Source organism: Lygodium microphyllum, chromosome 7, assembly GCF_053477565.2.
Source record: "Lygodium microphyllum isolate KBCC chromosome 7, Lygodium_microphyllum_v1.1.10, whole genome shotgun sequence".
NCBI lineage: Eukaryota > Viridiplantae > Streptophyta > Polypodiopsida > Schizaeales > Lygodiaceae > Lygodium > Lygodium microphyllum.
This window is the reverse complement of record NC_141141.1, coordinates 133442343-133465648: the sequence shown is the minus strand read 5'-3', so window position 1 is coordinate 133465648 and position 23306 is coordinate 133442343. Positions and strand designations below refer to the sequence as shown.

Genomic DNA, 23306 nt, shown 5'->3' with positions numbered 1-23306 from the left:
ATGATGAAATTCACATCATTGTATCAATGTCGATTGCATAATTGGAACATTGCATTCTTTGTATGGCCATTGATATAATATTTGCAGGACACACATATTCCAATGAACAGCATCAAGCATGTGCCTATTACATGTTGATCATGTGAAATATGCATGCTTTGTCTATTCCAAATCAACATACTTCATAAATTTTCAACATATAAGCCACCTTGGACTTAAGCAAGTGTGTGGCTATTTCACATGAGTGCATATTCTTCAATTGCTTCACATTTACATGGCCAATATATTTATGCCAAATATTGATGTCAACAAGAATTTATTTGCCTTGTGAAAATGTAGTATCCTTAACCTCGAGCACATTTGCATCCAAGGTAAATGTTTTCCCCCACATTTGCCTTTTACAATCAACTCGCATCCATTTTCGAAATGTGCCCCCACACTTGCCCTTTACAATTAGCTTATATCCATTTTCAAAATCTTCAATAAAACATTCATCATGATTAAACTTTACTATTATCCCTACTCAACATGAGATAGATTCTCTGTAATCTTAGGCACATCCAACACATTAACCAAACATGTATCCTTTTCCTATTTTTATAATGGGATACTTCCAATGTGAGTAATAGGATGTGTTGAATTAATGGTGTTAAACAACCACATGCAAAGGTAAATGAGTAAAATTATAATGTCATCCTTTGATCCTAGGTTACATATAGTGGCAGCCTTAACGTTGCTTTAGAAAGAAGAATAATTGAGGATTGATGGGTGAGTTGTGTGTTGCTCCCATTTGTTCATACCAAGTTTACTCAATCACCATGATGGATCTCGTGGAAACATGAAGTTTCTTCATGGTGGGTGACTTGTGTAAGTAATGTCCTGGAGGGTAGTAGCATTTAATATGACTTCTATTAAAGTAAATGATACATTATTGTTAACCCTCAAATGAACAAGGTGGAAAATCCAAAAAATCTAAAGCAAAAGACAAGGCCAAGGCAAAAGTGAAACACAAGACAAAGGCGCGCCGAGAAGAATCTGGAAACACAAGAAGTGCAAAAAAGTCCCAAATCAAGGAGAGAGGTGCACAAGAAAAAGTGCAAGTCAATACTTTGTAAAAGAGCACATGATTTATTTTAAGAGCGTTGGGCTCTCACCCGTGCAAATTGTAAAAGTAGATGTGCAGTAGGAAGGAAACTAGGAAGACATGAGGACAATGGGAAAATGGCCTAGCCAGCAATGTAAAAAAGGTGATAAGGGGATTACCGCCCAAAAGGGATTTAGGGTTTTGTATATAAAGTTGAAAAGTGAATGAGAAGCTCATTCTTGTGTGTGGCCAAAAGTAGCTCTCTTCTTCTTCTTCTTCTTCTTCTTCTTCTTCTTCTTCTTCTTCTTCTTCTTGCTTGCTTGCTTGAGCTTGTGCTTGAGAGAGGGACTGTGAGAGTGTGAGGGAGTGAGTGTGTGAGGGTGAGGGACCATGGTGGAGAAGCACTCCATCTTCTCCTCTCTTCTTCTCTTCTCTTCTCTTCTCTTGCTCGTCGCAGAAATGGAGCTTGGAGCATGGAGCTTGAGGATAAGCTTGCACTTGGATTGTGGAGCTATCGGAGTGCTCAAGAGAGAAGGCAACTCAATCAGGCATGGAGGTAAGCTCACTACACTCGTAGAGAGAGATAGCGCATCGACTATGTGAGAGGTAGCCATTAGTGCTCGGCTTGAAACGCTTGAAACAATAAGCGGTCCGTGGGTCTTGGCGGTTGAGCTTGAGCTCTCACCTCTACATTTTGGTTCCGTTGCTGGAACTAATGGATTCAAGCCTTGAGTGCTTGCGTGTTTCAAATCAAGCATAGAAGTAGGGTTTTCCCCGAACCGATGCTTGAGGTAGATAGGTAGGAAGTAAGGGAGTTTGAAGAGGTATTCGATCTCCTTAGCAAATAAGTTTTTGGTTTTTTGGATTTGGAAATGTAAGTTGGAGTAGTGTAGGTGTTTGCTTTGTAATTTGGATGCATTAGGGTAGAAAAAAAAAAAAAACAAGCATTGGAGTTTCAATTGTCATAATAGGGCAAGAGGGTTTGATTTGTTTGTTAATTTGTATTTGGGAGTTTATTTGCTATTCCAGGTATTCACAATCCTTCATTAGGGTCTATTCTTACATTCTTGTGTGACCGCTCATAACCAAAATCGTTAGAATTGAGTGATTTTTGTCATCCCTATAAACTCGTCCTCCACAGGAATCAACATTGTTACCATAGTTAGATTCCCAGAATCGGACGATCCAATTTTTAAACTTGGACCAACCCATCCTGTTCGATTTTGAAAATAGGACACCCCATAATCAGACGTCTGATTCCTAGAATCAGACTCCCAGGATCGGATGCACGAAAATCGAACACACAAAAATCGAACACAAATATCGGACCATCTAGAATCGGACACTCTAAAATCAAACACTTGTCAAATCTAACGCACGAAAATTGGACCAACCCATAATCAAACCACTGGGACTCCGTTCGATCGACTGATCGGACCATCCCAAAATTGGACATCCAATTCTGATAATCAAACTCCTAAGAATCGAACCTCTGAGAATATCGAATAGAAAACTATCAAAATCGAACAGGTGAACAGAATACAAAATTGACACATCTAACCCTTGAAATCGACCCAAAGATCATATAGAGCCAAAAGCACATCATAGACCTATCTCTAGGCTGAAATCTAGAGCAAGTAGTTCAAAACTTGGCTACAAACGGTCCTTCAAATCGTCCATGGTATTTAGCGTAACGGCCCTGTGGGCTAGGGGGAATGCCCCCGGACCCCCACAGAGGGGGCTCTACCACCTCTGAACCTCCACCAAGTAGGCTGGAGAGAAAACGCGCACCGTGACATGTCCTCCAAAGTAGATTCTAGTGTAATAATGGCTCTATACAAGTATAGATTCTCACTTGCAAAACAACAACCAAAAGCCCATACCCGAACAAAGACAAACAAAGACCTTAGAACCTCAATGGGACAATCTAGCCAACAAGGGCCAAAAGGCAACACCACAAAAACATGTATATGTTTCATTCGGACTGGATCTTGTAAAAGTAGAATGGAACAACTTCAAGCTACAACTGCAAGGATGACTAGACATGACAGTCCTGACCATAGATGCATCTTGAACAGCATTGCACAAATGACCCAAGACATCAATAGAGAATCCAGATCTGGTTGTGCAGTTGGGGACTCAAAGTCATGTATCAAAAGGCTTGAATTTATCAGCCAAGACTCGGAAGATGAAGACATAGTACCGCTTGTCTATGTTAGGGTCAAACTTACCACAAAAACAAAGCATAGTATCAATACTCCCATCGATGAAGGAGCCGATTTTAATATCTTGACTTATGAAGCATGGACTCGACTAGGCCACCAACCAGAGCTCACACCAACTAATGCAACTCTTAATCCTTACGAGGGACACCCACAAGTAGTTATAGGGAAGTGCAAACTCCTTGTAACTATTGAAACTGAAAGCTTACCTATCCTATTAAATGTTCCTCCAAAAAGTGCTAATTGTGGAAAGGAAACCCTCCTAGGAAGACCCTTCAAAAGGGTGACAAAGTGTGAGGCCGATTATGTAGCACAAAGGATACACTTGACATTACCAGGTGTGAGGATCATCACAACCTTTAGTAAGGGTGACCTCATCGATCCTCGAGGCAAAGACAAGGAACATTTTGACATACCGAGAAAGCTTAGTAACAACTTGAGCAAGGACTTGTTGAAAGAGTTGATACAAGCGCATGTTGAACAGAGAGAACCAATGAGTGAGGACTTGTTGAAAGAGTTGATACAAGCGCATGTTGAACAGAGAGAACCAATGAGTGAGGCCGCGCTTGAAATAAGAAGGTCAGGAGACAATGCCAAGGATAGGCTTTGGACTTACAAATATCGTAGAAGACCACAAAAGAAGCCCAAGCCTTATAGACGAAGGTATCGATGGAGAGCCAACACAACACCGTGATGGATATCCAAAGCATTGTTACATGATCAAGGTTATTATGTAGGTAACCGATGGATTTGAGTACCAAAGCCCCCTGCTAAATCACCTTTGTTAGCTGAAGGCCAAACCATATCAAAAGTGAAGAAGCGCAAGAGGAAATCTAAATGAAAATCCAAGTCTCGAGTCAACAACGTTGGAGTAACTGAGCCCCTCACGATTGAAATCAAGAAACCAAACAGGACTATTCGAAAGGTAGATCCTTAACCTAGTATGCCTAACAAGCGGATGTTAGATATAACCATTGGGTGTGCACTAAGACCACTAGTGCCCAAGGAGCCTTTGACTTCCCAAGAGGATAATGAGCACCACAGGCACAATGCTGCTCATGATAAGGCTGATCGCTCAACAAAGTAAATGGCAGAATCGTCTAATAGCCATGAGAAAATCTTTTAGTCAATGCCAAGTCCACCTAGGAGTCCCAAATCTCCTACACCTCTTTCCCTAAATAGACACAGAAAGCATAACAGTAGTCATCAAGTGCAACTGCTCAATCCCAATCTCTATCTCTGTCTGAGCTTCTAAATGTCCAAGATGCAGGACATGACACCACCCTTAGCTCTCATCCTAAGGATATGCATGTGCAATCCACCATGACTAGCTTGCTTGATCTGCACAAGTGAATGCTCAAAGGGCAACAAAAGACACGACCAATTCTGATGTGCTTAAGGACTTGACACCATAGTCTACCAATAGTGGCCAGCTCACTAAAGTAGCTGCTACTACTTCCAATCAAGAACACAGCAATCACAACCTTTGGCCATGACGATGCCCCTTGTGGAATGTGTTCTTAGCAATTCACCTATGGAAGAGGTGTCACAACCAACATCCTTGACACCTCCAGCACTTCCAAAGCACCTAAAGCCTAGGATTGAGGAGAAATCTCTCAAAGATTTGGCCAAGGAGATGGTGCATCTGACCAGTGAACCAAAGATGAAGTGCCTGATGAAGCTTAATCACAAGCTGACAGCCATCACACATGCGTATGTCCATGTGGACATCGGAAGGCCAACACTAGAGCACACAAAGCTCATAGTCGAACCCCTGACGTGGGATAAGCAACAACATGTTTGCTCCTGCTATGTAGCTGTTCACTGAAGAAGTCATAAAGGACATCCCAAAAGCCATAGGTAGAGAATTGCACTTAATACCCTCACTCTACTGCTCAATGTGTGACAAACAAAGAAAAGCTCAAAGCAATCAAACGAAAAGAGAAAGGACAATGTGACTTTGTGTAGAAATGGTACTCTACAACCAAAGTTTGGTAGCCAAAATTGGCCACCACCGACTAATGACACTCAATGAGCAAACGAAAGCCCTTTGGATATCAATACATGATCCCACGTACGTTGCCCCAACCTCATTATGAGTGTTGGCAGCAATCCATGAGATCCAAGTTTCTGTCACTATCCAAAAACATCCCTTGTACAATAAACTGCTTCTAAAAGAAGATCTACATGTGGCTTGTAGGCTAGGAGTAGGGAGCATGGTTCTTGATGTTAGTGCATATGTCTTTTGCCTCACTCAAGACCCTGCAATCCTAGATCTCTATGCTTCCCATCAATACAACCCTAACTTCTTCAACTAGTTTCGTCCAAGCCTACATGGCAGAAACCCTAAACCATCTCTTGGTTCTACACTAAAGTCACCCGAACCTCTAGAGTAAGAGAAAAACAACTCTAAGTACAACACTTGCTCTGATAAGAAGCAATAAAGGCATGTTTCAATGGGTAAGGACAAGAGTCTAGAGAAAATGCCTGACCAGGAGCAATTGCCAATGCAATCGGATGAGGAGCTAAATGGAGGGGAATTAGCTAAAGAACTAGACTCTCCAAAAAGAGAGGTAGTTGTACCCTCACAACCTAGCGAGGCTATTCAATAGGCTGCAACTAGCAGCTATGTCCCATGAGGGCACACTAGAGAAAGAGAATGCTAAGGCCCAACCAAGCACATCAACGGCGGCTGACCTGGTTCAGGGTCTCGAGTCTTCAAGGGATACACCTCAATTTCCTAAGAAAAAGAGGAGAAAACAACGAAAATAATGGCAATTGAAAGTGGTTGTGGACGCCAAGAAGATTGAGACCAAGAGTGCTGAAGAGCTAAGGATTAAAGCATTGAGTCCACCCATGAATGAACCCATTGCCATCTCTCTTAACAACGGTGAAACCTCAGACACATCCGTGTATTCTGATAAGTCACCGAGTTGGAGGCTAAACTCAAATTATTCGCATGTGCTTATATCCTTGTGGACATGGGCACATTTCCTAGGGAGCAGCTTGAGGAATACTTGGCATATCCGCTATCCTGGGAAGAGCAAGAATACCTTAACGAGCACTATGACAAGCTCCTACATAAATGCATGCAACTCATCTCTTATGAGACGAGGCTAACAAACTACGCTTAACTGTGACATTCAATGAAGTGCTTTGCCAGCCAAATCTCTTAGAGATAGAGCAACTAAAGCAACAATCAGAGTGTCAAAGTCAATTTGAAAAACATTGGAAAACTGCGCTACAATGGCTGAACTTGGAGCCCGGATTATGATAGTCTCAGAGGAGCAATTGACCAAATAGCGGTCTCAAAGAGACCCGACCTATGTGGTGCCAACTTCCTTTCGAGTAGTATTGATTGTTGTTCGGGGTATGGACTTAGCCGAAACTAGCCAAGAAAACTCTCTGATTTATAAAATTCTCACTGAGGAGAAGCTACATGTTGCGAGTAGACTTGGACAAGGTACCATGCTACTCGATGTTGTAAAATATCTGTTGTTATTGAGTAGGCTGCCACACAATTCCTAGATGCGTGTGCCACACTCTAGTACAATCTTGAGTTCTACAATTGGTTTTTATCCTCACGAAGTGATATGAATTCATAAACGTGTACATAAATAAACAATGAGTTTTGTGACTGTGTATAGAGAATACCAAAAAAGCAAAGCTAGCACACACATAAGCAATGATAATCAAGCGCAGGTGATATGCATCGAAGTCAACACCAAGGGATTCAAATAAGTGATGTCTCTTTGAGCTGCACCTGTTTATTATGGTTGAAGCATAGGACTTGCATGTACTCTCACAAGTTTCCAAGTGAATGCAGGACGACATAGGTCTCTATACGAAAGCGTTCAATGTCAGACCACCAACCCCATAAAGAACCATTATGGAGAAAGCGACAAAAATACCAAGAACAAAGAGCCATGACAAAATCCCCATGAGAAGAGAAAATCACCCCTGCAAAAAGCACACATTACATTTGAGCATGGCCCAAAGCATAGTCATCGACTACTCTCTCTTTCTTGGCCAAACTCTACATCGGGTGGGAGCCATGCTCTCAACAAATGGCAAGCATTTCTTCATCAACCAAGATTCAATTCACTAGATGCTTTGTTCCTTGTCCATGCATAGCTGACTCCAATTGCTACCTCAATTATACCAATGTCTCACATGTTGCAAAGAGGTTTGCAAAATCTTAAGTGTATCTCTCCATCTCAACAATTGTTCCTCTTGCATCAAGGCTAGTAACACAATCATCTTTGTAACATCCATTTTTCACAGCCTTTGGATCTCAACATTTCTCAATCCAAATGAAAGGCTAATTGGTTGCATTCATTTTATCAAAAAAAAAGGAAAAAAAGGAAGGGAAAAAAAAGAGAAAACAAAAAGGAAAGAAAAGAAAGGAAAGGAAAAGAAAAGAAAAAGCACTCATGATCACATCACAACACATAGGGGTCCTCAAATCAGGTACATCCAGTGACCTTGGTCGGTTGGCTCCACCCTAGTCCCCTAGCCCTTTACACATCCCCCACAATTGTTCAAGGCACATCAAGGGCAGGACATACCTAGGGAGCTTGTCTCGTGGTTAGACCTATCATGCTGACCCATTTGCATGATTCTTTTTCGCACTACATCTCAGTACCATTGCAATCAATAGTGGTGAGCAAGGCACGAAGGACCATGGAAAGTACATCGTACTCTTCAAACAATACACATATCCACCAACTACCAAAAGCTCAGGAGTCAATGAGCTCAATTATGCTACATCGCATTGTCAAAATCACCAATGAGGTCTCAAGAATCCTTCATGTGTACTTCTCCTCAACATCGATAAATTTTTCCACCCCATTGAACCCTTGCTTCATCCACACATTGCTACGAGGAACCAGACCAACTACATAATATCTAAGTATACATGTGCACCCACATAATATCTACACCACAATCTATACACAATTTGGGTCCTCAAGTGCAAGACATTACTCTCGGCTCACTTAGAGTTTGACATGTCTCCCAAACTAATCAAACTACGTCTTGTGCACGATAAGAAGACTAGCACTACCCCCAGGGAGAGAGCACATATGAGAGGTTTTTCAATTGCAGGTATTGAAGACTCAAACGAAAGTATCGTCAACTCTTCATCAAAACTCAACGTTGAATTCTTATCCTTTATCATCCTGCAAGCCCACCAAAGAATCGTCGCCCATAGAATCCCCAGAACATCAACACCTGTGCCAACCCATGAGTGCAACTCCCAATAAAAAACAACCTTATCACCAACTTCAACAACCCTATCACCAACCAATCAGGCCAACAAAGTGCCTCCAACGACCTTCATCCACACCACCACCAAAACTCCTCCACAGCAAACCACAACGGTGAGTGCCATGGGACTGGCACTCCTCTAGGAGGGGGGTAATGTTAACCCTCAAACGAACAAGGTGGAAAATCTAAAAAATCTAAAGCAGAAAACAAGGCCAAGGCAAAAGTGAAACAGAAGACGAAGGCGCGCCAAGAAGAATCTGGAAACACAAGAAGTGTAAAAAAATCATAAATCAATGAGAGAGATGCACAAGAAAAAGCACAATCAATACTTTGTAAAAGAGTGCAAGGTGCACCATGATTTATTTTAAGAGCGTCGAGCTCTCCCCCGTGCAAATTGTAAAGGTAGATGGGCAGTAGGAAGGAATCTAGGAAGATAGGAGGACAATGGGAAAAAGGGCCATGGTCGGCCATGTAAAAAAGGGGATAAGGGGATGACCAACCAAAAGGACCTAGGCCACGGCCATGTAAAAAAAGGGGATAAGGGAATGACCAACCAAAAGGGCCTAGGCCATGGCCATGTAAAAAAGGGCCTTGTCAGTTATGTAAAAAATGGGATAAGGGGATGACCGCCCAAAAGGGATTTAGGGTTTTGTATATAAAGTTGAAAAGTGAATGAGAAGCTCATTCTTGTGTGTGGCCAAAAATAGCTCTCTTCTTCTTCTTCTTCTTGCTTGCTTGAGCTTGTGCTTGAGAGAGGGATGTTGAGAGTGTGAGGGAGTGAGTGTATGAGGGTGAGGGACTGTGGTGGGGAAGCTCTCTATCTTCTCCTCTCTTCTTCTCTTCTCTTGCTCGTGGCAATGGAGCTTGGATTGTGATGTTGAGAGTGTGAGGGAGTGAGTGTGAGAGGGGGAGGGACTGTGGTGGAGAAGCTCTCTATCTTCTCCTCTCTTCTTCTCCTCTCTTCTCTTCTCTTCTCTTCTCTTGCTTGCGGCAATGGAGCTTGGACTGTGGAGCTTGAGGATCGAGCGTGCTTTGAAACTTGCACTTGGATCATGGAGCTACCAAAGTGCTAGAGAGAGGAGGCAACTCGATCGGGCATGGAAGTAAGCTCACTACACTCGTAGAGAGAGATAGTGCATCGACTATGTGAGAGGTAGCCATTAGTGCTCAGCTTGAAACGCTTGAAACAATAAGTGGTCCGTGGGTCTTGGCGGTTGAACCTCTACATTTATCCATCAAGGGTTTCTAACTCTACATTATATGTTCTGCTGATGACATGGACACAATAGGATTCAAGGCCTTGAAACGTAAGTTTTTATTTGTGGCCTTTAATTGAGTATAGCAACATAAGGTCACCTTTCTCAAAGGATTATTGCTCAATGCATTTATCAAACTAGGCCTTTTGTCAAGCTTTCTCAATAAGCAGGCACAAGTAACCGTGTTTCAATTAATTATTCTAGTTCTATAAAGCATTTGATCCAAGTTTTTGTACCTTCTAAGTGTTCCTAAATTGTGACATGGAGACTCAGGATAAGGAATTCGATTGTCATAATTACATTGGTCTCATAAGATAGCCTAAAGAGTGTTTGGCATGTTGCCATTTCATAGGCTATGTGATAAGCCCAAAGTGCAACCATAAGCTTATTATCCCAAACTGATTGAGAGGTTGAGATACTTTTTGTGAGAATGTTAACCAAGTTTTTATTAGTTGCTTATGCTTGGTTATTTGCTTGTGGATACTATGGACTAGACTTGTAAATATAAGACTAGGAATGTGGATAGAATGTGTTTGGTAACTTCATTTAAGAAATGAGTTCCTTGGTCCTCGCAATATCAATGGGGTAGCCAAAGCATGAGATAAACTGCTCCCATAGGAATTTATCCATGGTTTTGGCTTCATCCTTTCTTGTGGCCCTCACCTCTACCTAGTTGGTCATGTTATCTCGATAGTAACATGATGTAGCATGCTTGTGAGTATCAAGAAGTAGGGTTTATGGGTCCCATAATGTCTACTTTCCACTATTCAAAGGGTTGGCTGGGTGATTACAAGGGAAAACTCCATTTTGTCCTATGTGATTAGAAGCCTAATGTATTGACACTCATTGTAGTGTTTGATAAAATGGGCCATGTCTCAAAGGACAATGGACCACTATAACTGAGAATATAGAATCTTCTTAGTTGTGGAGTTTGCATCAAAGTTCTCTTGCAATTCCTCCATCGTGTGCTTCTTATAACACACCTTGATTTCATACACACAAATGCATCTACAAAGAAGATAATCTTGCCCTAGTCAACTTGCCCTAGTTGATGGAGTTGATCAAGAATCATTTAATAGGGTCAAGTCTTGATTACAAGATAGGTGAGACACAGCTTTTTTATGGGTCTCTCTAGTAGTCCATTTTCCAATACAAGGATGATGTCCTCCACCCAATGCAGTGTAAGATATGCCTTGAAGAGTTGAGACTCTTGTTGAATCCAAAACAAGTGGACATTTGTCAACCCAAATTGCTTCCTTTGCATGTTGCTAGTACAATATGTGGTTAGCAACGAAATGTTGCTTTCCCTTGCACATGAGCACAAAGAAGCAAAACTCTACCAAAAGTAGAAGCTATCTAGCAATGCAGCCCATAGCTAGGGCTTGTTCACCAAATAGAGCAGTCTCGATGGTCTACAACAAACATAAATGGATTAGCCAATGAGTAGCGACAAAATTTCTTGATGCATACATCATCGATAACCCTTCCCATTCTATCATGGACTAGTTCATTTTGGCTCCAATGAGTTATCTTACTAGCAAAGCTCATTGGGAAATCTGTATTATGCTCATCGGGTTGGCACAACACATATCCAATTTGATTTTGAATGCATTGACATGTAAGTGGAAAGTGATTATTCAACCTAGTCTCATTAAATTTGTGGAATCATGAGAGCCTTTGTTAGTGCTTTGTATGAATCCTACCATTCCTCTGCCTAGTCCCCTAGACAACTAGTAGCTTGTAGAGAGGTTGCACTATGGAAGTGTAGTTTAGCACAAAGTGATCGTAATAACCAGTTTGTCTGAGGAAACATTAGATTCCTTTGTGAGTGCTAGCTAGTAAGATATCCATTATTACCTTGATCTTCGTAGCTATATTTGTTACAATGCCATTCGAAGATACCACATGGCCCAAAGTGATACCATGTTTAATTAGAACTAGTACTTCAAGGGAACTAGAGATAGATGGTACTAGCACTTCAAGGTATTCAAAGATAGATGGTATTGTCAATATCTCTCAAATACCAATCAAAACTTTTTGAGGCGTTCCTATGAGATGCAGTAGGACACAGAGGTCATCCCTGTATACTTCAAGCCAACATCTTAGTATATCCTTAAAAACAATACACATAAGTATTTGAAAAGTGGTCGATGCATTTGCAAAGCCAAAAGGCATGGCAATGCAGGTGAACACCCTCCATTAGGTGACAAAGGCGGTCTTAGCTCTGACAATCTAGGTGAGCTTGCTCCTAATTATAGCCTAAAAAACCATCCAAGGATTATAAGATTTCTTTCTTGCCATACCTTCAATCATGTGATTTGTGTAAGCTAGTGGATAATAATCTCTTTTGGTTGTAGCATTTGTTTTCTTGTACTTAATGCATAATCAATTTTTTTCATTCTTCTTGAGTACCATGATAATGGGTGATACGCAGTCTATATGTTCAATTTTGTAAATGAATCCTATTTTGTATAGTTTCTCGAGCTCTTCTCGCATGTGGTATGTGTAGCAAGGATTCATAGGATAGGGTCATTGTTTCATGGCCTTGGCATCCAATTTTAAAGGAAAACTATATGTTAGTACTATTGGGGTGGTATACACTTGAGGTTAAAGTAATTCTAAGTAAATTCATCATGATACTCCTTGAGTAGGTTGATAGGCCATTTTTTATCTTCTACATTGAGGTCCTTTTGCTATGTAGACTTGCTTAAGATCAAGATATTCTCCCACCTTTGATGTAGTAGCTTTCTCTATTTGGGGTATTATCATTGTACTCTCTACACTCAATACATGAGTTGTGTTTTGTTGGGTTGTCGAGCCTTCACTTGTAAATTTGAGTTCAACACGCTTTCCCCTTTTCTTAGAATCCTTCTTGCCTATTGTTGATCCATTTACAATGGTCGGTCCCTCAATGGTGATTCCAACTTTTTAGCTTTGCACTCTTCTTGCCTATTGTCAATCCATTTACTATGGTTAGTCCCTCAATGGTAATTCCATCTTTTTAGCTTTGTACTCTAGTGATAGCATTAACTAAAATGGGAAGGGCATCTTTGTCCTTTATCATTTCAACTGCAAAGAGACTAAAGGGCACTGAGCGTATGATTGCCTTACTATTTCTATCTTTCTATCTCACACAATCTTGATACATATGTGTGATTCACATTCAGCACACTGTTGGATTGCTTAATTTTTTAAGGTTGTTCCTATATCTGCAGATAGCACAAGGACATGTCCTGGTTGTCCATAGTTCTAGCAAGCTATCATTTCTCTTGGTTGGATTGTTCCTCATCCTAACATCATGATAGGCACATGCCTATAATCGATTAGGATATCATAATATGGTATTCTTCTAACAAGTGGGAATTTCCCTTATTGACATGGTTTTCTTAGGGATGACAGTAACATAGGCAAAAGCATTTGCATCATGCAAAAGAATGGTATTGTGAGGCTAATTTTAGCAAGGTCCAAATTAGGAGCTGAGTCAGATATGATTGAGAGTGGTTAACCTCGAGGTTAGCCCACTCAACCACTCTAAAAATGGCTCTCAATCTCCATTAAGTAAGAGCACTCAATCACATGCAACAAGGAGCTCACACACCTAGTGCAATTTTATTAAGGGTACACAACTAGCATGGTCCCTAGTTCACATAATTGTATTTAGAGCATAAGCATTTGTGCCTAGCCACATACATGTGGTTCAAACTTGATCACAATCAAGGGGGGCACCAATTGTTTAGGCCACATGCATGCACTAATACTATTAATCTCGCAAAAGAACCTATTCATTAAGGGGTAAAAGAAACACTAATGGAGAAAATAAATTGTGGCCACATCAAACACAAAGGCCCAACACATCATAAGGATAATCGAGAGAAAAACAAGCCAAGATGAGAGAAATTCCTATAGGAGCTAACTAGAAAACACAAGAAAATCTACAGTCGAACTTCATAGTTTAAGTGAAACTTAAAGAGATCCTAACTAGTCAAGCAAAGAAAAACAAGGGCCAAGATTCAGGAACAGGGGAAACCCACACCCAAAAAAGGGAAAATAGAGAACTTCTTAGAACTCTAAAGAGCCTCAATAGCCATCAAAAGTAACTATGATGTGTATAATGTGCAGGAACACGTACACATTATGTTTAGGATGCACTCAATCTGAACAAAATACAACACCAACTTGAAGACAAACATGAAGATTAGACTCAAAATTCTTGACCTTGAATGCACTGAGCAATATTGCATTCCAATATGAGAACCATACTTGGTAGTGTAGCTAGAAGTTCAAATATTTTCATTTGAAAGGTTGGGTTTGTAGACATAGACCCAGAAGACGATGAGATAATGTCTCTTTCCTATCTCAAGTAAAGCTTTCTACAAAAAGAGAGCATGTAGTTGATACTCTCATTGATGAAGGAGCGGACTTCAATAGTCTAACCTACGAAGCATGGACTGATAGGCCAACCATGTCTTACACCGACCAATGGATCCTCAATCCCTATGAGATAAGACCTTATTCTCTCCTAGGAAAATACAAAATTCTCAAAACTATCAAGATTGTGAAGCTTGGCCATCTTGCTCCATGTACTCCCAATTTGGGAGGACATGGGAAAGGAAATACTTCTTAATAGAGTCTCCAAGTGGCAACAAAAGGCAAGGTTGACTATATGGTGCAATGGGTACATTTGATGCTCCCAAATGTGAGGATACTTACAACTTTTGGTAAGGGTACTCTTGCTAGTCCTCAAGGGAAAGGCAAGGAGCAAATCCTTGACTCAAAAGAGATACCAATAGCTATAGTGGAAGTAGAGAGATACTTGAGGAGTTGCTTCGAGTATACAATAAAGAAAAAGATCATGTTAGCACAACCATTCTTTGAATGAAAATCTAGATATAAGACAGATCTACAAAACACATAGAAATTTGTGAAAAAGTTCAAAACCTCATAAGCAAAGACATCAATAGAAAGCAAGTATGCAACAATGGGTCCCACAATCCCTCCTTCTTGTTCAAGGGTACTATGTAGGAAATCATTGGTCATGACTGCCCAAACCACCTATAAGACCACCTCCATCATACCATGCGCAAAGTGCCTCCTCAAAGGAAGAAAAAGGAGTCTAAACATACAACAAAGCTTAAAAAGGAACATTCTAAGGAGGCAATGTTGATTCAAATTCATAAGGACAAGCCATTCACAATTGGATAGGATAAAGCCCTAGAGATAGCAACTAAGAAAGAACAATTGCCAACATCCATAGTTAATACACATAACAAAGAAGAGATAGTTAAAAGGCTCAACTCTTTTAAAAAAAAGACAATTGAATCATCAAAGTCTAACAATATTATGTAGCATGATCTAGGGAAGTCCTCAAAGAAGAGGGAAGAAAAAGAGGTGACTGACTAGGTATCCTAATGATCCAATTACTAAACCAATTAAAGGCATGCAATTTCCTATCTACACTTTCATACCCCAAGAGAAATAAAAGGAAGCAAACATAAACAACTATAGAAGCCACAACAATGGGGGCTAAGGAGAAGAGCGAGAAGTTGATAGCCTTGACACAAAACCAATCCATAGATATCTCCATGGCCACTTTTTCCAAAAGCATGATGTCCAATCAAGTGTGGAATCAAAATAATCACAACCATTAGCTATGGCTATACTTGTCAAATCTAATAAGAATCAAGACATGATGGTGTCTCAAGATGAACATAAGAACCTTCAAAGCACAAGCAATCCTATTCTCCTTCAATCCCACCATGTTAAAGCCCAAAGCAATGGTAAAAACCCTAGAAGAAATCGTAAGCAATCTGGCATGTAAAACATGAATGTCATTGAGTGACCCATAGAATTGGATGTTAGGTCAAAGCTACTTGCATGCATCTACATCTATGTTGATATGGATACATTGCCTAAAGAATGAAAGGTAGATCCCGAGTGAAAGTATATAAGCAGAAGCAAGAGCTATGGCAGATGGAGCGAGCAAGAGAGAGACACACCATACTTGGAAACTCCAATAGTCACAATGTGTGATTGGCCTTCCCTTATTCAATAGCCATTGAAAGAATAAAGAATAAAAAATAAAGTGATAGTGATGGGTGCCTGCCACCTACAGTAGTGCATATGTGTGTGGTTACAGTGTGTGCAGTAAATATAGGGCGGCATGGGCACATGCACCTTTACCCCCAATAACCTCCCACAAAGTACAATGTACATAAAGTACAACAAGATGAGGAATAGACATCATCTCATTCTACACCCATCATATTCTTAAGGAAGGCAAAATGTTTTGGCGAGAGACTTTTAGTGAGCAAATCTGTAGGATTCTCATCAGCCAAGATTTTAACAAGTTCAATAGAATTATCCTCTACTACCTCTCTAATGAAGTGATATCACACTCAATGTGTTTTTATCTTCATTTGGAAAACCACATTCTTGGCCAATTGAATAGCACTCATAGAATTCAAATGCAATGTAGGAGTAATAGTAATACCAAGTTCTACCACTAGACGGTCTAACCATAGGGCCTCCTTTGCAAGCCTTGGTGGTTGCAACATACTTTGCCTCAATAGTAGATAAGTTTGTGTATTTCCGTACCCTACACATCCAAGAAACAACACCTCCAACAAAAGTGAAGACATACCCAGATGTGAATTTCCTACTATCTACATGTCATTCACAATCAGAGTCATTGTATTCCATACCTATAGTATCATGACCACCATAGCAAATGCACATATTGACATATGATACCTTTCATGGCATCCCAATGTCCCTGGCTAGATTCGTCCATATAGTATACCACAACTCCCATTGCAAATGCTATGTCAGGGTGAGTGGTTATCATGGCATGCATAAAATTTCCCACTACATATGCATAATGGATATTGGCCATCTCAGTCTTTTGCTCATCTAACTAGGGACAATCTATCTAATTGATCTTCATATGGGAAGGTAAAGGACGGCCAAGAAGCTTAACATCCTACATATGAAAGTTCAAGGATCTTCTATATGTGAGGATTATCCTATGTCCTTTATCCCAAAGCTCTTCTGAAGCTAAGTTTTCAAAGCATCAAGTTCATCATCTCTTCATGAGCTCTCCCAACAACATCAATATATCATCCATATAAAGTTCCAAGATAATAAGGCTACCATCACGAGCCTTCATTGTGTAGAGACATGGATCCATATCAATGTGAGAGTAAGATGTGATCACATAAATGCATCAAACTTGTGATACTATTTTCTAGGTGCCTGATTAAGACCATAAAGGCTCTTTCTCAACTTGTATACTAGATGTTCCTTACCCTTTACTTGAAAGCCCTTAGGCTATTGCATATAAATCTTATTATGCAAGTCCCCATGTAAGAAAGCCATCTTAACATCCATCTGGTAGAGATTTAGATCTAGCTGAGCAACCAAAACTGATACTAAGCATAGGGTAGTCATCTTCACTATAGGAGAAAAGATCTCATTAAAGTCAACACTATGCTCCTACTTATCCTTGGCAACCAATCTAGCCTTATATGATAGCTCAGGGCATCTAGGGGTACTCTTCAACTTGTACACCCACTTGCAATAACAATGCATATTTCCCATTAGGCAAATGAACCAAATCCCATATATGGCTTTTCTGCAAGGAGTCATACTCTGACTATATGGCCCTCTCTTAAGAGTGACTATCACCTCTGTGCATAGCCTCCTCATAAGTAAGAGGCCCACCACAATCTGCCACTATAACATAGTCCATGGAGGATGCAAACTAATTAGGTTTACATCTATCGCTAGTAGACCATCACAAAATAGGCTATGGGGCTTATACATCTTGTCTAACATCATGATCATGGGCCACTAGAGCATCAACTACAAGTTATCTAGCTGGCTATATGGTAACAGGAGGCTCCTCTTGAAAGATTACCCTGTGAACCTCAACTACTTGCTCAAGTTGTTTATACATCTTCTTCTCATGGAAAACAATATCATAGCTATGGATGACCTTCCTAGCTTGTAGATCCCATAGATGATAGCCCATCTCACATGCAACCCCATAGTTAAGAAATATTCATTTCACTGATTTAAGATCCAACTTATTATGTTTGTCCTTGGAAACATGGCAAAAAGCCTCACATCCAAAGATACGCAAATGAGCGTATGACAGAGTATACCTCCTTTGCAACCTAACAACCAATAGCAATGCATGGGGATCTATTTATCAAGTGTATAGTAATAGTAACTATCTCAACCCAAAAATGATGTGGTAAGCCTATTTGGTTAAGCATACTTATGAACTCTCTCTTGAATCTTCCTATTCATATGCTCTACAACATCATTCTAGGGTGGGGTGTAAGGGGTGGTCAAGTGACACTTAATATCCCACTCTTTGCAAGATTGCTCAAATATTTTAGAGACAAATTCACTCCCATTATCTGACCTTAGGTATTTCAACCCTGTACCCAAATTGATTCTCAACAAGAGCAAGCCAATGCTAAAAGTTAGCCAATACATCTGATTTCTCCTTTATGGGATATACCTAGACCTTATGTGAATAATCATCAATGAAAGTCACAAAGTACTTAAGTGATTGACAAGGCATGGGATGATGGATCACATACATCTGAATGAATAAGAGCCAAATGCTCACCCATGCGGCACGAAATGCCAGACTTCTTATAAGAATTAAACGGATTGTTATGTCACAACTTACAAGGGGAGCAGCAGCATGAAACCAGACACCTCAAAGCATTGTTTTTGTCCAACGAACAAAGGCGACAACAGCTTATTGGTCTTTGGTTTTGCCATGGCAGATCCGCCTGTTGTCTACTGCGGACCTACAAGCCGCAGCAGCTTCTGCGATCTCGGTATTCTTTCATCTCTGCTCCCTCGTCTTCTTCTTCTTCTTCTTCTTCGGCCTAATGCTAGCTTTGTTGCAGCATGTTTGGCTTCACCTGCTGATTAAATAATCCTCCTTCGTTGTTTCGTGATGCATTTTTCCCGACAATGCCTGTCCTCTCAGCCGGCCGATTTCCATTATCCTTTTCCATGGTTTGATCCTTCAGGCTTTCCATAATAACAGTAAATAGAACAGAGCAGGATGCCTATTCAGATTATTTCATGCCGGTAAATAGAGCAGAGGAGGATGCCAAACCATCCGAATCCTCGCACCTTGCAATCCTAGACCCTCCGTCAACGCCTCATTGCACAGACAGACGCTCTGTGCTGACCGCCGACAGACGCATCCTACCAATCTTCAGATCATGGCTTGCGCATTCAGGCTTGCTCTTTGGCTTGCCTTCTTTACAGGCTTGTGCACAAGCTTGCAGGGTGCGCAAACATTCGATTATGGAAGCTACTGCCCTGAGGTTTCGAACGACAGTGATACAAAGCCGCCGCCAGGGTTCAGCCCTCCACCTTCCTTCAATTTGAACACGTCGCGGTTCCTGAATTTCCACAGGGCATCATTCAGAGGCGGCTCTCCTCTGTTCGATGCTGCTTCAGGAGGATTTCCTCTGCTCCAGCGTGGACAGATCACTCGTTTCACCATCCAAAATGCGACTGTTGCAGAGGGGCACTACCTTGTCCAAGGAACGCTGATACTGCGGAACAAAGCACGCTATTGGTTCAATAGAACTACAGTTTTCAAACTAGACACCGTGGCCATGCGAGCTCCACGGTCCAAAGCAGGTTTCACCACCATGAACACGAAGGGGATATGGAATCCTTATTCAGGCATCCTTTGTATGGCTGCATGTTTCAGGAACTTGCAGCCTGGGCAATCAAAAAGCCAGGAAGACTGTCAGGTGAAAGCAAGCTTTCACTACCCCATGGAGCTAACAATTAGGTATCCCATTGTCAAGGGTAAGCTGGAGAGTCAGAGGCAGCATTCAGACCCTTTGTTTTTTGAGACCATCCTTATCACTGCTGTGCCTGAGCAACCTTATGTGTACACACAAGAAGATGAGATCAGCAGTATATGTGCTTTGCAGCATAATGATGTACCTGCTAAGATTAATGTTTGGAAAGATGAGTCGGCGACTTGTCAGTTTCCTTGGTATAAGCAACCTCTGAGGGTTATTTGGGATCCCATGTGCAGGGGTCAGGACTGCAGTCCCTTCGAAGGAGTTGATAGCAGCACAGATGCTAGTCTTTCGATTCTGAACATGATGTGTGCAGGAGGAATGATTCATGGCTACTTCGTTTTCAATTATAGTATAATGCAAGGGGATAGGGCCTATTCTGAAGTCCTTGCTGTTGAAGGTAAGTGGAATGCTGCTACAGGACAGCTATGCATGTCGGCCTGCTACCTAAAAGGAGCTGCAAATGAGTCACTGATTTTTGAGTCTTCTTGTGACATAACTGTAACCCTTCAATTTCCAACTACTCTTGACCTTCTCTTCCGATACAGTGTCGTGGGAAAAGTGGAACAGAACCGAGGCTCTGTTGCTCCATCTTTTAAGCCATTCACATTTACAGGGCATATGGATATAACATACGGGTCTTTTGGTTGGGGTAGAGTTCCACCTCGATTAGAGTACTCGTACACCAAAGAAAAGCTTGACCAAGCACAAGGTCAGTGCCAAGCTGAAGGTAACAATAAGGTGCGAATGAAGCAGAGGGTACACAAAGTGTCCAGGTATCCAGATGCATATGCCTTCTCAGACCTGGGATTTCTAGCAAAATTAACAGATTCTTCTGGTTTGAAGACACAAGCATATTTCTCCCCAATATCCATCAATGACCAGACTAATAGGTTCTATAATCCAAACATGCCTGTGGTAACAGCTGTTCCTTTTAAGAAAAGAAGTGGCAACATGAATGTCAGCTTTGACCTGAACTTTGAAGGAAATGAGGCAGACGTAAAGCTGCTTCATAACACAACCTCAGCAAGAATTTCAGCTGAAGGTGTATACAATTCAAGAAGTGGAACGCTTTGTTTGGTCACTTGCCGCACAATTGAGTTTACTGTACAAAAGATGAAGCATCTTGAGGGTAATGACAAAGATTGTCAAATGCTCGTCAAACTTCAGTATCCTTCAATCAATCCGGGCTACTTTGGGGAGCGTAGGGTTAAGGGTCACATGATTAGCTTAAGGGAACAGAATGATCCACTTTTTTTTGAACCCCTAAGCTTATCATCAGACCCTGTTGTGTATCATAAGCAAGCTGCAGATTCACTTCTTGAAATAGATGTAGAAATAGTCATGGGGATTGTCTCTCTCACTATGGCCTCTCTGTTTATTGGTCTTCAGCTGCGTCATGTGAAAAGGAATCCTGATGCCCTTACGCATATATCAGTGTTGATGCTCTTTGTTCTCATTATGGGCCACCTTATTCCATTGGTTTTGAACTTTGAGGCCATATTTACAAGTAGATCAAGGCAAAATATTTTGCAATGGAGTGGGGGCTGGCTTGAAATAAATGAGGTGGTAGTGAGGCTGATGACAATGTTGGTATTTTTACTGCTTATTCGCCTTCTTCACCTGGCATGGACTCGCAAAGGGGCTCTAACTCCATCCACAGGGCCCTTGTTCATGGAACAGAGTGCCCTCTGCATATGTCTCACAACCTATTTCATTGGGTTTGTGTTTGCTTTGACTGTGCAAGCATTCAGGGGTGGAAACCTCGTAGACAGAACGAAGGCATTTGCAGGTCTCATTGTTGATTTCTTCCTTTTTCCACAAATTGTAGGGAACTGTATAGGGGGGTTACAGGGCTCTACACTTTCACTTCCATTTTATGTGGGAATGACTTTGGTCCGCACTCTTCCACATGTGTATGATACTGTTAGAAGCTTTGAGTTTATATCACTCAAGAGTAGGAGATATTACTATGCAAACCGAGCTTGGGACTTCTATTCCAATGTTTGGGATGTCATTATCCCTTGTGGATGCCTGATTTGCAGTGTTCTAGTATTCCTTCAGCAGAGGTATGGAGGGTCTTTCTTTCTACCTGCTTCTTGGAGGCAAAGAATTTCTTACCAAAAGATCTCCACCAATGCTTCATAAAACTTTGTTAGCGTATTGTATTCTGGTCTGCTCTGACATATGCGGTGTTTGATGAAACAATCATTCCTGTTTTTAATTTGTTTTGTAACAAAACCATTGCATAAAGGACTTGCAATGCTTGGCTATGCAAAAGAATGGAATTCTAGTATTACAAGCCACCAATCTAAGAATTAAGTGGAGAGTTTCATAATTACACTTTTGTACTTACAAAAGCAGTTGTAATAAACTTTGGATCGGTGTATCTTGTAGCACCTAATGAGTTTATAGTTGCTAATATTTAGTGGTGCTGAAACATATCATGACTGCAGTAGTCACTGCTCAGGCTTACAAATCTGGTTTCCATCAGCCCTTGTAATCAAGTCTTAAGTCATCATGCTGTACACTCATTTGCATTTGTCACTTTGGTTGTGTATAAGGAGGTTCTGGCCTTTGGTATGTGTGTCACTTATTCTGGTTGAATTAGTGTGGGCCCTATGCTTAAGAATTCTCTTATATACATGCATACAGGCATGTAGACATGTGCGCATGTGCACATAGAGAGAGAGAGAGAGAGAGAGAGAGAGAGAGAGAGAAGGCGACGAGGATGGCGGATCCGATGAGCACCGTTCTGTGGGTGCGCCTCCCTGCCCTGCGCGTCGCTCGACCTGACCCTGCGTGCAGACAGAACGCGAGCCAGCGAGGGCGCGAGTGAGCCGTCTTCCCTGCCCGACAAACCTGGCCCTGTGTACAGCAGGTACGTGAGAGAGAGAGAGAGCAGGCGCGAGCTGTCTTCCCTGCCAGACCCGTCGAATCCTGCCCTTGCCTTCCAGACGTCCTTTTTCTGTCCTGCGCGCACACTGTCCCAGCACCCCCGTGATCGCATCTACCACAGGTGAGGGAGTGAATCAGCTAGCGGGAGCAGTATAAACAGGAGGCGGGTGCACTACAGACTTGACTGTCAGTCCCCTGTCTGTTCTGGCCTTCAAATCCCCTGTAGTAAGAGTGAACGGCACACAGTCATGCAGGTTTCTGACACAGCAGAAAGAATTCTGTGATACAGCAGAGGGCCGGCCTCAGCAGTGTGAGAAACAAGCATATAGAGGTGCAGATTTCTAACACAGCAGACAGAGATCTGTGATACAGCAGAGAGAGAGAGAGAGAGAGAGAGAGAGAGAGAGAGAGAGGCCTGTGTTGTTTTTGTCTTCCGTGAGCTCTTGGCTCTGCATCCGACCTGCACAAGTAGTGATACAATGTGGCTGGTTTGGATATGGCCTTTATCGACCAAACGGTGGCAGCCCTTGGTCCGGATTCTGATACAGAGCAACCAGAGGACATGGTTCCTTGTACGGAGGAGATGCCCCCTGGTCTTGACTTCCAGCCTGCGGGCAAACGTACCAAGCATACTTCGGAAGAGAATGGATCATCAGGAACGTTCTTGTGCGCAGGTTGCTTCTGATTCTGTGGATTCTCGGGATGTTGATTGGGAGCATTTGTTGGA

The 23306-nt window shown here is 41.6% G+C and overlaps 1 protein-coding gene across 2 annotated transcripts; it reads left to right on the top strand.

Annotated features, from left to right (window-relative positions):
* Positions 1 to 18514: 18514 nt before the first annotated feature.
* On the top strand, positions 18515 to 22162 carry LOC148033984 (uncharacterized). 2 transcript variants are annotated; one of them, XM_087681974.1, is made up of 2 exons: positions 18515 to 18685; positions 18841 to 22162. In XM_087681974.1, exon 2 carries the CDS (start codon positions 19082 to 19084, stop codon positions 21827 to 21829), a length of 2748 nt encoding a protein of 915 aa, XP_087538100.1. In that variant the 5' UTR covers positions 18515 to 18685; positions 18841 to 19081; the 3' UTR covers positions 21830 to 22162. The 2 variants fall into 2 exon arrangements, with proteins under 2 accessions (XP_087538100.1, XP_087538099.1); XM_087681973.1 differs by having other exon boundaries at positions 18758 to 22162.
* The last annotated feature ends 1144 nt before the right edge of the window (positions 22163 to 23306 follow it).